Source organism: Lathyrus oleraceus, chromosome 6 (assembly GCF_024323335.1).
Source record: "Lathyrus oleraceus cultivar Zhongwan6 chromosome 6, CAAS_Psat_ZW6_1.0, whole genome shotgun sequence".
In the NCBI taxonomy this organism is placed as follows: domain Eukaryota; kingdom Viridiplantae; phylum Streptophyta; class Magnoliopsida; order Fabales; family Fabaceae; genus Lathyrus; species Lathyrus oleraceus.
Genome location: NC_066584.1, coordinates 303,269,177 through 303,285,228, shown reverse-complemented (window position 1 = coordinate 303,285,228; position 16,052 = coordinate 303,269,177). Strand labels below are relative to the sequence as shown.

General features: G+C 31.8%; 3 protein-coding genes across 5 annotated transcripts; 2 read left to right on the top strand and 1 right to left on the bottom strand.

Moving 5' to 3' along the window:
* Positions 1-3,733: 3,733 nt before the first annotated feature.
* Positions 3,734-5,275, top strand: LOC127091096 (DNA-directed RNA polymerase V subunit 7). Of its 2 annotated transcripts, none has more exons than XM_051029640.1 (2): positions 3,734-3,895; positions 4,532-5,275. In XM_051029640.1, the coding sequence occupies exon 2, from the start codon at positions 4,552-4,554 to the stop codon at positions 5,092-5,094; it is 543 nt and encodes a 180-aa protein (XP_050885597.1). In that variant the 5' UTR covers positions 3,734-3,895; positions 4,532-4,551; the 3' UTR covers positions 5,095-5,275. The 2 variants fall into 2 exon arrangements, with proteins under 2 accessions (XP_050885597.1, XP_050885598.1); XM_051029641.1 differs by having other exon boundaries at positions 3,752-3,895; positions 4,529-5,275.
* A 795-nt stretch (positions 5,276-6,070) lies between these two features.
* Positions 6,071-7,536, top strand: LOC127091095 (uncharacterized). Of its 2 annotated transcripts, none has more exons than XM_051029638.1 (2): positions 6,071-6,791; positions 7,141-7,536. In XM_051029638.1, exons 1-2 carry the CDS (start codon positions 6,240-6,242, stop codon positions 7,294-7,296), a joined length of 708 nt encoding a protein of 235 aa, XP_050885595.1. In that variant the 5' UTR covers positions 6,071-6,239; the 3' UTR covers positions 7,297-7,536. The 2 variants fall into 2 exon arrangements, with proteins under 2 accessions (XP_050885595.1, XP_050885596.1); XM_051029639.1 differs by having other exon boundaries at positions 7,136-7,536.
* An 821-nt stretch (positions 7,537-8,357) lies between these two features.
* LOC127091094 (protein SIEVE ELEMENT OCCLUSION B) lies at positions 8,358-13,336 on the bottom strand. The gene is made up of 7 exons (XM_051029637.1): positions 13,118-13,336; positions 12,783-12,875; positions 10,515-10,963; positions 10,327-10,421; positions 10,093-10,229; positions 9,529-9,987; positions 8,358-9,184 (listed from the first exon to the last, which is right to left on the bottom strand). The coding sequence occupies exons 1-7, from the start codon at positions 13,316-13,318 to the stop codon at positions 8,612-8,614; spliced, it is 2,007 nt and encodes a 668-aa protein (XP_050885594.1). The 5' UTR covers positions 13,319-13,336; the 3' UTR covers positions 8,358-8,611.
* Between the last annotated feature and the right edge of the window lie 2,716 nt (positions 13,337-16,052).

The following is a 16,052-nucleotide window of genomic DNA, read 5'->3' as shown; positions in this document are numbered from 1 at the left end:
TATTTGACCATATAGGAGCCATGTGTGAAGAAACGAAGTGATTCGGATGTAAAATGAAGAAAAAAATGGGAAATTACACACAAGGCGACCTACGTGGTATTCACCATGGATAATGTCATAAGAATAATGATGTGTCCCACTCACCAACGACCGATTGACCCACTCTTCCATACTTTGGGAAAGTGGTGTTCGCCATCTTGGCATGGAGTTCACCATCCTTTGTGAGGGTCAGGCGGTTGGAAAATGGGATTGCTTGGTCTTTCACTTACTCCATGCACTCCTGCATTCTCTCCCACGAATGAAGACACTTCCCACTTGATATTTTGGACCTTGAAACACTATAAATATGTGATAAGCTTCATTTTCCGAGGCATCCAAGCTTAGCACAATCTTAAGCACTAGAATCATCGATTAAAATTATAACTCATCACATCGAGGGGTTATAGAACCAGAGAGCATTGAGTTTGTACGAAGTTTGGAGCACTTTATTTTGTCGCAGTTTAATCTTGCCGCTATTTATATTTCTTTACAAGTCTTCTGCAATTTATTATGTACTAGATTCAAACCTTGATTTGGAGCAAGTTTTTAATATATCACACATTCTTATTATATGGCTTTGTTTATTTACTCTCACTTTACTTTCCTCGTCTCACACTACTTCTTTTATTTTTAAGTCTTATTTCTTGCACCGTATTGCTTTACTTTTGTTAATTGAATGTTCTTGTCATTATTTCATTTTCAAAACCAATTTCTAAACCGCTCTTTTCAATTCAATTACCTTTCTGAAATATTTACTTCTAAGTTTCAAAAATATGTTTTTATGTTTGTCATAAACACGTTCAGCTAATTTATTGATGCTGGAATGTGAGGATCGTCATTTGGTGGTACTCTAACTGTTGTTTCTTTAAGATTTCAATTGTGGGCTATTTTGTTTTAATACAATTTTTCTGAACTCAATTTAATCGATCACTATGAAAGTAGAGTCGTGAAAACATCGGGTAAGATCGAAAGTCGTCTGACACCAAAGAATAAATTTGGTTTATTTTTTATTAACGAATACTGCGAAAGCACTTTGTTAATTAATTAGGAAAGTCTAATATTTCTAGAAAGAGATTTTAAAACTATTTGTGGACGCGTTTATAGGTTTATGATCCGGTTACCTGAGCAAAAACCTGGAACCCTTTTAAGTTAAAATTTCCAATCAAAATTACTTTTCAACTGAGTAAAAAGTGTAATTTCTTAAAATAGGATTTACTACTTTAACGCAGTAAGCGCCGGTCACATGTGACAGTGGACGATATAAATTAGAGAATCAAATCCGGTTCTGAATACGCGAAAGCGACAATTCCTGTTCAATTAAATTCTTGTCAAAGTAGAAAATATTGTCCCATACAGTAATCCTATTTGGAAACCATCAAGAGTACTGTTGTTTGATGAGAGCCACATTCCAATATTATTTGTCTGAATTTATTAAAGTTATTTATTTAATCTCTCATTTTCTTAATTCATTCGCCTTAGATAAACACCTTAGCAACTAGAAACGATAGATTGACAGTTAGGTCTTTGTGGGATCAATATCTTTTAAAACTACGCGATAGACTATACACTTGCAGTTAGGTAATCCGATAGACTCATAAAGTCACAATCACAGGACGACCATATAGATGGTTGATGAGTACATTACATATCATGTTAAAGGACGTGAGTGATCTATATGTGATTTGCCCTTCCTGAATATACATGAGTAATATCTATCGGTCTCTTGATCGAGTATGACGGTAAAATGTTTGGTCATGCTCAAATAAGTTAATATGAGATATTAAATTTATTTGTTGTTATAAAGTTTACTCAAGAATACAGGAATATAATTTTGGACTACACAAGGGTGACACATTTTATGCCTTGTGTTCAATATATATAAGGGCAAAAAGGGTAATAGTATACATGTCATTCTCGTCACTTAGGTAGTAGTGTTGTGTTGCTAGATACTGTTCACTATTTATAATATTAAATATGTGATTTAATATTATTGTCAAATGCCAAGTTACGAGAACCTACAGAGTCACACACATATAGTATTTATAGTGGAATTGATGATTAAATTAAATAAAATTTAATTGAATTATGTGTTAATAGTATTTAACTTATTTAATATATTAACACATATATAACTTATTTGATTAAATATGAGTTAATTAAACAAATATATGATTTAATTTAATTATTTTATTTAATTAAAAGAGTTTAGAGACACAAAGTCTTTAACATCTGTCTCTGGCATTGGTTCTTGATAAAAGCATGATAAGCAAGATATTCATTATCAGAACTGCTACGGCTCTCAAGACTTACAAAGATTTAAATTCATGACAAAATTAGATAACCATTCCTTAACCTTAATGATCACCATTAAGAGAAAAAGGAATGAAAGAATGGTAGAATCATACATGTAAACAAATTTAAGAACTTGTATCTAGAAGAACTAAGAACGAAGTACTATGCGATTATAGAGCTCCTAAGAAATGAACAAAAAGCTGAGAGATGAAAATGCGAAAAATTATTAAACAAGAAAGGATGAAATCCTTTTATAGGAATGGAAAGTTCAGTCGTAGGGGTAGTCAACAACCTCTCACTAGGCATTCCAATAGTTAGAAAAGATTCCCAATGTTAGTGACGCACACGAGGAATTAAGACCAAATTGACTTTCCAAGACTAAATCATCATTGGTCGCATTTAATGAAGCACATACTTTTCACCTCGGTTTGTGTTTGGGGATTTTTCATATATAACGTTTGAGGATTCACCTCATTGACACTTGGAGGTCTATCCCATGCTTAAGGGACTCGACCATGTTTGAGGGACCCACCCCATGCTTGAGGCTGAGGGACTCTTTCAAATAAGGAGATGAAAACAAACTAAATCACTTCACATTTTCCAAGTCCTCGTGCTTGAGGGACCAGGTATTGGTATATTTGTAAACGGTCCACGATAGGAGACATAAAAGGTTCACTAAGGACAAACGACGTAATATGTCGCTTATACCATCTTCCTAGCCGCTCTTTTATTAAAACAAGCGACCTTCATTTGGTTATGGCGCCATTTCCCAAATTGATCATCTCCTTCTTGTAAAAATATGGAGATGAGGTGCTCTAGTTTACAACAATATGAGAGAGGGGGTCAAATAGAGGTAGCCATGTTCCCAAAACAAACATGAGAAATAACTACCATCTATCAACGATCATAAGAATAGGAAGTATAAAATCTATCTTCTTAGGATCTGAGACCCAGACCCATGATGTTCTTATAAATATCTCAATCTTGAAGTTAAAAGAAACGTAATTCATTATGCAAAATACTACATACAAAACCTATCACCATTCTCACGTGAGCTTGTTCTTACACCACAATAATCTTAAAAACCTTTGACAACCCTACACCGCAAGAGATTACCACATATTATAAAATTTAAGATTAGAGTTTAAATCTTTTAAAAGTTAAATTTTAATATTCTAATTGATAAATCTTCAATGAAATAACTATAAAAAAATTTAATCAATTAAAATGAATTTTTTAATATATTACAAAAGTATAAGTCTTTTAAACAAATGTAAGCAATGCAGGCTCTTACCTTAAACATTAAAATGTAAAAACTAAAAGAAAAGGTAAATTGGTTTATTAAATAAAGCTAGATATCAAAATTTCAGACAGAACAAATTAGAGGACAAAAATGTAATTATGTTTATTAAAAAAAAGAAGGTGTAATAAAAAAAGGAAGAAAAAAAAGGAGCTATTCGATGTACGAAGGGGCTTCAACTTCATTTCATTTCAAGACTCAAATTAAAGTAAAGTAGAAACCCTAACAACTCTCTTCACTCCCCTTTCTTCGTTGCTTCATTCGGTTAGTTTTCTGATTCCTCTCAACAAATTTTCATAGTTTTATATTTTGGATCATCACATTGTTATGTTTCTCTTACGAATTCATCAATATGCATGTTATTTCTCGTTTAGATTATTGTTTTTGGTTTTTTCTCTTCAATTTTCTGCTAAGTACTATGTGTTTGTATAAAAATCTTGAATTAACCTATATCTAAATTCTTCCGAATTGAGAATGGGGTTTTTATGGGTAGAATCAGTTGCTGGAGAAAGAAACACTGTAATAGTTTTTCTCAACTTTGCATGTGATTTTTCAACTGCATTATGCATTTCGTCTTTGATTGGGGATGATACTGCATTTTATGTTAATGATTTGGATCCAACCACTCAATATGATCATCAATTTAGCGCATGTTTGGATTCACAGTGAGATTGTAAGTATCATGGTGAGTGACTGTTGGAGCTACAATAAAATCAGAGTGTCACCCTAATTTTGTCAAACTTGTTGTTCATCCAAACATAGTCTTTTGTTTTTACTGCAGCTGCACTGTTAGTTACTACTTGTTAACTGATCTTGTTAACATAGTCGATTGTTTCTATGCCTTTGTAAATTATGTATAATATACTGACACGAGTATACTTTTGTATGCCCTGGAAGAAGACATTACGAGGCATAGCACCATGTTTCTCAAAGTGCAGCTTGCTTGGAATGTCATCATTGCTGCAGAGAACCTGAAGCCAGGCAGTCTTATGCTTCAGCGGGCAATCCTCATCCGTCTTCTAAGCGACTTTGCGGCTAAAAAGGCAACAAAGGAATTGGGATACTTTCTTGCGGTGACGACACTTGATAAAATAGGAGAGGGGAAAGTTAGACAACACACCGGGGATGTACTCTTCCCTGTTGTGTTTAATGCTGTCACCTTCAAGATGTTCAAGGGTGAGGTATTAGAGGGAACCGTCCATAAGGTGCTTAAGCATGGGGTTTTCATGCGGATTGGTCCGATTGAGAACGCCTATCTCTCAAGCAGCAAGATGCCTGGTTACGAGTATGTTCTCGGTGAAAATCCATACTTCATGAATCAGAAAATGCCCAAGATTGCAAAAGATGTTAAGGTTCGAGTTGTGGTGATTGGCACAAAGTGGATGGAGGCAGAGAGGGAGTTTCAGGCGCTGGTTGGCCTGGAAGGAGATTATCTGGGCCCAATTTCACACTCTGATATGTAGTTATGTTTTGGTGTAGCCAAACATTAGTATTGGGTATCGCGATGAATGCGAACATTTTGTTGTAGGGTTTCATGTATGTGCTCTGTATATGCCTATCGCACTTTATCAATGGGCTCGCATAGAGTTCCATTATTTGCTACTAGCTGATGATATATTAGTTAAAATACCTTTAATAGTTCAAGAGCAGCATTTGAATACCAGAGAAACAGAACTGTAAAACTTACTAGCAGTAGACCACATTACAAATGAGAAAAGCAGAAAACCTTCTGTAATCCAAACTAGGGAATTACATAATCTTTTTTCCGAATCTTTGCTACATTGTCAGCATTTTATTTCTGGAAAGGTGGATATCATCAAACTTGGTTTTAGGCATCGAGCAAAAGTGCATATAATGAAAAGCTGAAAAACGAAATGCAGTCATCATAGAAAGACTAACACAGATAACCAATTTGGTATACAAATTCTGAAAGTAAATCAGGAAGAGGGTTTGGGGAAATATCCAAAAGAAGCACAAATAACCATGATTTGTTCTATTCAAAATATAAGTTGGACATTGTTTGATTATACTGTGTCAATATCAAATTTTATGTCAAAATAACTTTTCTCATAGTTTGTTCACTTCAAACCAAGAAAATGGTCATTCTCTCATGAACCTTACAATTTTAGGCTCAGGAATTTATCTTTGAGCATTACTTTTCTATCAAAGCTGGATTTAACTCTATTCCTCTGCATATACTCAAGTGAAATCATAACAAGTTCTCCCATAATCCACCTTATTAAAAATTAACAAAATTAACGAGGGTTAGAAACATGTGTCGCTACATCGGGACAATCCAAGAATAAAAAAAATATAATTGGCCTCACTCTAGACTTGCTAAAAAGGTTTTTATGTCACTTTAAACCTTTAAGAAATAATTTTACATTCAATTCAACAATATTTAGAAAATCAATTTCATCTTTAAAGTGAACTTGGGAATGAAAATAAATAAATTGGCAACTTTTTAAAATGCAGAGACAATCTAATATTGATTTCCCCTTCTCGTATCTTTACTAATTTAATTAATTTAATTAATTTATTAAAATTAAAATATCTTCTTTTCTATTGGAGAGTCTACTCTTGGGAAATCTAAACAGTCCTCTAGGAAATGTCCATAAAATCCTTTCAGTCTAATTCCAAAGAGGCAGGGAATGAAATGAGTTTGATTTCGAATCCTAATCCTAAGCAATCTTCTTTTTGTCTGAAATGGCCATGGGATGCTTTAAACCCTAACCCTAAAATCCCCCAAAACCCTAACCCTAAAATCCCCCAAAACCCTAACCCCTGCAACAACTTTGAGCCTCCTTGGTTATTCAGGTCTCTCCAAAACCTTGGATCATTAGCTTTTAATTTTGCCAATTCTCTTTCAAATTCTTCAACTTCTCAAACTCGAAATTCCTTGGAACCTAACAAGAAATTGAATTTGACATGGAACAAGAAGAAAGGGACTCCCAATGGTTTGGAGCAGGCAGAGGCTGAGCAGCGAGCGTTTGCTGCCGCTCTGGCAAGTGATAAGGAGGCGACCTTGCTCGAGTTTTACTCACCCAAATGCAGGCTCTGTAATTCATTGGTTAATTTTGTTTTGGAAATGGAAACAAGGAACACTCACTGGCTTAATGTTGTCATGGCTGATGCTGAGAATGAGAAGTGGCTACCAGAGGTATCTTATTCTCAATACTCTATTCATTCAAAATGCATTACCTTGTTTAGCTTATCAGCCCTTATTTTCTATGATGATGATTATATATGGTAAGCCTTGGAATTAGCATGAGTTGTTTTCTTCTCTAATTGTCATTGAATGTAGTAATATATATATCAAATTATCACCATTACAGTATATAGCTTAATCCAATGGTTCATAAAAGTTGTGCATGATGCAACACTTAATTCACCTGTTCACATTAGACAAAACCTATTTTACAGTACCGTAAGTGATCTCTTAAAGTGTGTTTATTTATAGTTCGCATGATGACTTTGTGTTGAGTTATAATTAATTCTTGCTAGTGCAGCTCCTTAATTATGATGTTAGTTATGTCCCCTGCTTTGTGCTTATTGACAACAAAGGAAGGGCCCTGGCTAAGTCGGGTGTCCCAAATAGCCGGTTACATGTTATAGCTGGACTATCACATCTTCTCAAAATGAAGCGTCCTCAACAAAACAAATAGATGATGGACATGACAACCAACATTTGTTTGCGGTACTGTTCTATGAGCTTGAGTTTCACTTCTTTATAATATGATGTCTGAACTTGTTTTAATTGGGATGAGATTTCTTCTGCCTTCGGTTGGAATTTGTCCCATATGTAAAGTTTTCTAAGAATTAAAAACATGCTGTATGATTGTCCATGTAATTGTCCCTTCTTTAGATTCATTGCGTGAATTTAATTGAATCGTATTTTATACAAACTGTTCATTTTTCCCCCTCCTCGCCTTCTCTCTGTTCTCTTTTAATTGTAATCTCTGTTTATTTCCCTTGTTGCAACTTTCTGTTCTAGAATATTGGCCCGTTACCTTCAAGGTTTTAGTTACTCACTATCTTGCTGTCACACAATCATAACTTGCTTTAGGTGCGAAACAGTTATAACCTAATTGGCCAGTTCGACCGATGACCCAAGAATATAGATGCTGTCCATCTAAATCCTAAGTACTCAGTTCACTCTGTAGTTTTATGTCAATTTATCATAGCACAATTACTGATGTATCAACTAATTAATCCTATATCCAGAATAGCTAATGGCCAATATAATATTAAAAGAAATATTAGCAAACCCTTTGATGAATAAAAAATAATAGTAAAAAAAACAAAGTAAACAATAATCAAGTAATATAGGATTGAGTCAAGATATCGGTCCGGCATGGATTGTTTAACAATTACTAGATTAGTAGTTCTTATGTTATTTAAAAAATTGAAAGGGGGTACTGGAGCAATAAAAATTAATAGAAGTTAAGAATGTTACAAAGAGCTTAGAACACAAGAAGAAGAACAACAAACGTACAACTCTTACTGTTAAAAATAAAATTTTCAGATTCCACTTATATTTTTTTTTATAGATTCATTAGAAAAAAGACAACTTTTGTCTTCGATGTCCCTTATTTTTTTTCTTACTAGTCTTATAATTAAACACATGGTCATGATGTGAAAAAGTCTTGTCATAGACATAATTTACATTTTTCAGTTGGAGAAGAAATATATGACAGTACTATAAGCTTTGGAAGTAGAGGTTAAAAATCTCATGTGAAATCTCGAAGACACATGAGATGACTTAACATTTTATTCATACAACAGAATAATGCAAAGTTAACAAATAGCCTTATTCTAGTTGCATTCTTGATCTTACAGTGATCAATGATAATGCATGACTCTTGGCTACATTGCATTCGGGTACATAAAACTGAAATGACCATAAAAAGTTACTAAGAAAAAAATGCAATAATTAAACATAATACATAGCTCTCTAATGCTAAATACCCACAATGCTACCTAATGCTCACCATTAACCTTATCCCCATTATGGCAACACTTGTAGCTAATAAACACTTCCATTGTGCGGTGACAATCAGGACACTCAATAAAGTCTGGGATTTTTCCAGCAACATTAGGAATCTCAAGGTGGGAGCAGAGATGAACGGTACTAGCAACCTTATGATGATGTTCTCTAAATGCAAATTCAAAGCCCTTGTTGATTAACACATCCTTCCATTTGTCAAACTCTGCCACTGTTTTCAAAACTGTAGTCCCATGACCAACAGAAGTCACAACAGACCCTTTGGTTACAATTGCCCACCCTGTCTCATTCTTGTATGACAGCAATTTCTCAACCTGTTGTGTTACTGTGTTTGTTTTCTCATGCATCTTGGTCACAAACAAACTCTCTACCTTTTTCCAAAAGTTGTTAACAACATTTGGTTGTTGAGACTCCAAGCAAAACAGATCAATTGAAGTCTTCACTTGCTTAATACGGGCATCATTTGCTAGGATGCCAGCATACTTAGTGAACTGTTGAATCCATTCCTTATCTTTGCCGCCATAAATGATGACATACTTTTCCTCCTCCTTCATTTTTCAAAGGAAATATATGAAATTTATTAGTCATATTTTTTATCATCTTAATATTACGAGCATGACTGACTACACGATATTATGATCAGATATAACTAAATGTTTCCATATAGTATTTTTCTTAAACTATATATAGTTCAAGTTCAATTCATTTAGTTAACGAACTTAATTTTTTTTTTCTTATATTCAGCTCATTTGACTCATGAACTATGTTTGAGTTGTTTTGGTTCATTGTCAGCCAACCTTATGTAGTTGTTAAATTCATAATGTTATCTTAATATATAAGAGCTTTCATCATAATAAGAGATTGTAGGATTTATGACCATTAAAAAACTTACCCATTTAATCTTTATATCAATGTCAACAAGCAGGGAATCAACCCACATTAGTTCTTGGGTCATTGATTCTTCTTTGGATTTGGAGAAAGGGAATCCCTTTACTCCCCAAACTTGAATCATATGGAATGCATTCTGATGTATAATCTTTCCATGTGGACTCAACACAACAACCAAAGGCTTCTGCTTGAAATGCAATTCCTCTTTTATGTATTTGATGCCTTTTATATGTGCAAAGTGATGCAACACATACCAAGGCATCTTAGACTTCAAAGAATCAAATTTTTTCTTCAACCTATCACTCCATTCCTCCACAATGGGAACCCACACAATCTTGTGTTGGCTTCCTGTTTTCTTCATATGATCATAAATTGGAATCAAAATTGACATGTCTTCTTGACTGATTTCCAGGGTTGAAATGAACAAGAACACATCCTTCTTTTTCAACACTTCAATATTTACCTGTTTAATTATACAACATATTTAAACATAGACTAATTATTCTAGAAAATCTATTTACTTTCATTTCACATTGTATTAAGAAATTAAGATATGATAAATACTAACCAATGTTTTAGTGGAACCATCATAGATGATGGGTGTTTTTGGAGTGTTTTTCCAAAAAATCAACACCTTAAACACTTCCATAATTTCCGTCGGGGTTTGAAAGAGCTTCTTGAGTAACTTGTTATACTCTGCTTCATCTGTGAATTTTAAAAAATTCAAGAAAACACTTACTTTTGAGGTTGACAAAAAAAAACATATAAGTAAATTTTTATATATGTTACAAGCTATAATTACCAATCTGGATAGTGATTTGTGACACATGCTTCCTCAATTTGCTGATTATTATGTTAATCTTCTGACCAAATTGAGATAAGTCCTGCCTCTTATCCCTGAGAATTTAAAAATAAAATATCAGTAACTATTAATGTAGGTAACTTAATTATGTACAAGATTTCAATTTCTACAATAATATTGAAACTTACGAATCAGTAGTGAGGCATTCAAACTGAGTAACAATTGCAACAATGGTGATGATAACCCAATAGACATCAACAGGGAATTGTTCCAAAGCTGGTGCAAGAGCTGGAACTTCCTTGATATCATGATGTGAGTTGAGTCTTTCCAACTCAATGATAATATCAATCACTTGCCATGTTGCTTTGATCAGATTGTTGAGTTCCAGAATTGCGTTGCGGTGTTTTTTCAGTGCTTGAGGTTTGGTGAGTTGAGGAACTCTCTTGATTATGCCTAGTGATTTGGCAAGTGGTTCTGTTGATTGATACTGTGATAGCAACCAGAAGTCTCCATATTCAAGTGCAAAAGCAGAAAGAGTAAGTACTCCTTTTGCAACCCATGAATAGTTTGACAGCTTATTTAGGATTGATAGTGTTGTTTTGTAAGCTATTTCCTCACCTGGTGCCTTGCATGACATCTGCCACCATAAAGCAATTAATTACTAGAGTCTATGCAGAAGAAGAATTTAGATTAGTGGATGCCTCTGCCTAAGAAGAACCAGCACCTTAAGGAGTATACAAATTTTTTAATAAATTTTAATAAAAGTTTTTTTTATCATTTAAAAAAAATTAAATGTCTTCTTTTGGACTCTTTTTGGGAGGAACGCCGGTTGGTTTGCTGGATATGTCTGTTTTGCTCACGTTTAAACCCGCATCCCGATTCACTCATTTTTTTGTGGGGCGGGCGCAAACATTGGAAGAACTTTTGTAACTTATAGTCGTTAGCGGTACTAAGCCTGCTGCATGTCCGTACGGATCAAAAATTAAGTTGAACCCTCAAATAAACTTGCTCTGGACTGTTTTTTTTTTCTTAGGATTTTTTTGGGAAGGACTTAAATAGAATGGATATATAATGTTAAAAGTTAATTTATTATATCTATGTATTTACTCTTATTTATTTATTTAAATATAAATTTAATTTATTAAAATGTTAAAAAAATTTATTTTAAACAAATTTCATCTTTCTTTTATATTTCTTGAATTTTTATATCGTCATCTTATTATCATTATATTTATGTGTTTAAAAGTTTTTATTTTATTTTTTATATTTTAAATTACTTTTTAATTATTGTAATGTTTTTGTTTATAATAATTTGTTAGATTTTATTGTATTTAATAATTTTTTTAAAATTATATATATTATAATTGTTATATTTTTATAAAATCTTTCATGATGTAGATTTTGTCAATAGATTTACATTTGAATTATAAAAGTTAATATCATGAGTCTTATGAGTGTTATAGTAAAATTAGAAGGATAAAAGAATAAATTAGTTTTAAAACATCTCTCCTCTTATTAATCAAATATATTTATAAATAAAATATCTCATATTCTCTCCTCTTTCATAATTAAAATTCCTCGATTCTCTTCACCTTCCCTCCCCTTCATATACCTAGTCTCTTACCATTTTAAATGAATTTTAATAAAGTTATTTCTGAATTTATTAGAGTTGTTAAAAAAATTGGCACCAAATCTTTAGATAAAACAAAACCTAATATTCATTGGATAAGGTTTTTCTTGGTTTCAATTACGAGCTTATTTGGGAAAGGCCAAAAGTGTTCGAAGCCATTTGATGTGTTAGTTCTTTTTTTAAACATCTTTTTGTTAAAGTAGTAATTTTATGTTGAAAATAAAAAGCTATTTTGATTAGCGTGTGAAGAAAATTATTTTAAAAGAAGAGAGAGAAATACAAAATAAAGTTATTTCTTTCTACAAGTTTTTTTTTTAAAGATTTCCAAGAGACAATTTGAAACAAAAAACAATACATAATGCTTTTCTTAAAATAAAATAAAATATTTTATTGTAATCTATAACAAAAGAGCCCTTAAATTGACCATTTATATAATTTTTAATAGGTTTGGCTCCTCGTGAGTTGTTAACGAAGTTATAAAAAATTATGAGATAACAATATTTGATTTGTAATTCTTACTCAATTTACTCTCTAAGTTAAATTGTTTTCTTCCACAATCAAGGTTCTTATACAAAACCTTACTTGGAAAAAAAATAATTCAATTTCAGTTATCAGGAATATTATATAATGTTGTATTTACATACTTTTCTTTATTCTTCTGACACTATCTAACTGTTTCATCCGGAATAAAATGTAAACAAAAATGATATCTGGAAAGTTAATGGATCTGCTATAAAAATGAAGATTAACTATATCAATTTTTGAACTGTCTTTTTACTTATATTTCATTGTAGCATTATGGGAATGTAGTATATTAAATATATACCTCAAAATTAATTTGCTTCAAAGTACACAATGGTGAAGTGAATCTAGCCGGTGGATTAATGAAATCTAAGTGCTCCAGAACTCCTTGATGTCCCTATAATAATCAAACAAGTTAATGTTATTTAATTGAAGCAATAATACTACATAAAATGAACCAGAATAATACATTACAAGTTGGCAAAACTCAAAACAAAAAAAACATGAATAAAAACAAAAATCAAATGCAAGAATATTGTTTTTGTAGGTTTTGGTATGTGTCCCTCCATTCATGTTTGTATTTTCTTTAAAAAAAAATTAAGATATTTTATTTATAAGCAAAATTTTGTATATGCATACTTGCATAACGTTATCAACAACATGTGTTGAACGGGTAAGGATGTTTCCAGCAACGTTGAAAAGAGATTGAGCATCAAACTTGGTGTCACTATGGACATGTGTTGAATAAATCTCTTCCAAAATGTGTTCATCAGACATTGTTAAAGGGTTATGGTCATTTCCACTTCCAATGTGAAGAAGTGATCTCATTAGGCTAGCCATAATATTGATTCTAGAAAAGAAAACAAAAATAATAAGACTTAGAGGTTAGAAACCAATATTTTTGATGCTTTGTGAGGTAGCTTTTGTGCCTTATTTATAGCCTTGAGAGATGAAGATTTTCTTCTAGGATAAGCCTTGTGTGAAAATGTTGGGATTTCAACCGTACGATTGACATACTATTAAGAGATTGAAATAACTATTAACTAATATCTTATTTTGCTTTGAAGTCGTAGTCTTCTTTTGTCTCCAAATTTGAAGGAAGTTTTTATAGCGAGTTTCTCCATTTTATTTTTCTTTCCCCCTCTTCAATGCCCTTCCAAATGTTGAAATCGAAAGCACAGATTCCATGCACACTTTTCTTTTCCTTCATTTTCTGTGCTACTAAACGTGGCATTTTAATCATAAGCAAGGTTTAAAAAAACTGTTTGTTATTGCAAAAACCGTCGCGACAACATTGAATTGGAAGATACCAATACTACTATTTATCGATTTTATGATAAAGAATAAATTGTGTTGACAACCACAATCAATGTCGCAACACCTCTATTGACAAGATGATAGTTCTGTCACACTTAAAATATTTTCATTATAATTACATATAATTATAGACAATCATTAAGACAAATCGGTCTTAAATTTCTTTGCCTCATACTAGATGACTCGATTGACTTAAAATTTTAAAAACTTTCTCACCTCACATATTAGAAATTAGAAAATTACAAAGGTGTTTGCATACAACAACTCATAGAATGATAAATTCAATAAAGTTAGAGTGATAAATTCAATAAAGTTAGGTTATAAGTGACAACTTTTCTAAGAAAGAATATTAAATAAAAGAGGATATGTGTCTAAGTTTTTGTTCTTTACTAATATTATGATGGTTCACAAGACCTGCAAATAATTTAGAATTTGCAATGATTGAGTAATAGTATATTTGTTGGTCACCCTAAACATTTGAATTTAATTCTTTTATATTTGTCTTGGATATTTGATTTGTTAATTGTCATCGCCAATCATTTTTTTTTGGAATTGAGCCATTAGAATTGTACTATATGTACGAAACTTTATCCTTTTATTCTTTGTACTGACACAACTATCATGATGTGACAATTGAAAAAATGTTCTTTACGATGACACAACATATCAAGTCTTCTGTCATCTTGGCACATGTGATCAATTCTTCATATAAATACACTTGATTATTTGTGTTGAGTATATATAATCATATTTGTTTGAGTACAAATGATCATATTTGATTCGAGGTATAAGTGGTTAAACTTGTTAACATGATGCTCATTTCTTCTACATGGGCATAAATGATAATTCCCTTTATCATGGGAGAAGATGATCAAATGTCTATTTGGACCAAGAAGATCATTCCCTTTTTCATGTAGATGATTAAAAATTATTCTACACATGGAAACAAATACATTATAGTATCAATTATTTTCGATTATATTCTTATCATCAAAACTACACAATTAAAGATTATTGTTCTTTAAACCATATTTAGTTCAACAATTTAGATATTCGCGAACTTAAATGTTCATTTAAAAAGATTTTAACATGATCAAAATTACAATTAAAAAAAAAGATATATTTACAAAATAGTTTTTATGAAATACTATTTAAAATCTCTTTAAATTTAAAAGATTTTTTTTGAAGGTTTAATAATTCTATAATACCCGTCTCCATACCCGAATTTTAAAAAAATCTCCGTACCCGAGCCCAAACTCGTGTGGATATCAATGTCATACATGTACCCGTTATCCGTATTTATAGTAAAAGTAAATCGATCAATTATGAAATATCAAATATTTTAAATTTTTTTAATATTATTTAAAAAATCTCAAAGATTTTATCGTTGAATTATAAAATAAACAAATATTTATATTAAAACGTGTGGTACTTTATAATGATATTTTTTTGAAAAATTGATAGACATGCTTTTTTATATAATAATATAAATGATAGTATACGAATATATATTGTTCGGATATGATGCGGGTTGGATACTAAGGTACCCGTATCCGCACCCATATCCGCTTATTTTAATGGATATTTACCTGTGTCCATGCCCGAGTCTATTTCATGGGTTTTTATCCTACCCATTATGAATATATTTTGCAGGTACTCAATGTGTATGAACCAAATTGTCATCCCTGTCCCCGAGGCATTAGACGAATTTTGATTTATTCCTCTGGAAAAAAAACTTAAGATTACAATCTTAAAATATAAAAATTATGTTGTCTTAGACCTTTGAGTCATTTGATTCACTCATTATACCTATGTGGCGTGCTGATTGGGAATTTTTTTCATGCCACTTGAACATAATTTTACCTTGCCATTTATTATTTCATTATTTCAACATAATACAAATGTTTTATATTAACCTAAATTGAAAAGTCCATAACATTTATCATGTTTTTCATCCTTTCCTTCAAAAATCGAAATACTTTATGTGAAAAAACTAAGATAAAAGAAAAAACTAAGCATCTGAAAAGGTATATAACAGAAAATTAAATAGATAGAGAAAGAAAGATCACACAAAAGATAATCATGGTTGTGCCTTAAACCACACGACCTACTTCAGTCCCTAAGAGTTTTCTCTTGAGATTTCCACTAACAATAACTTTAGCTTTTACACAGATTCAATCCAACACTCTTACACCAAGTTTTTTTTAGGTTTAACATGCAACCTTCAAATCTACAACAACAACAAAAGAGAATGAAA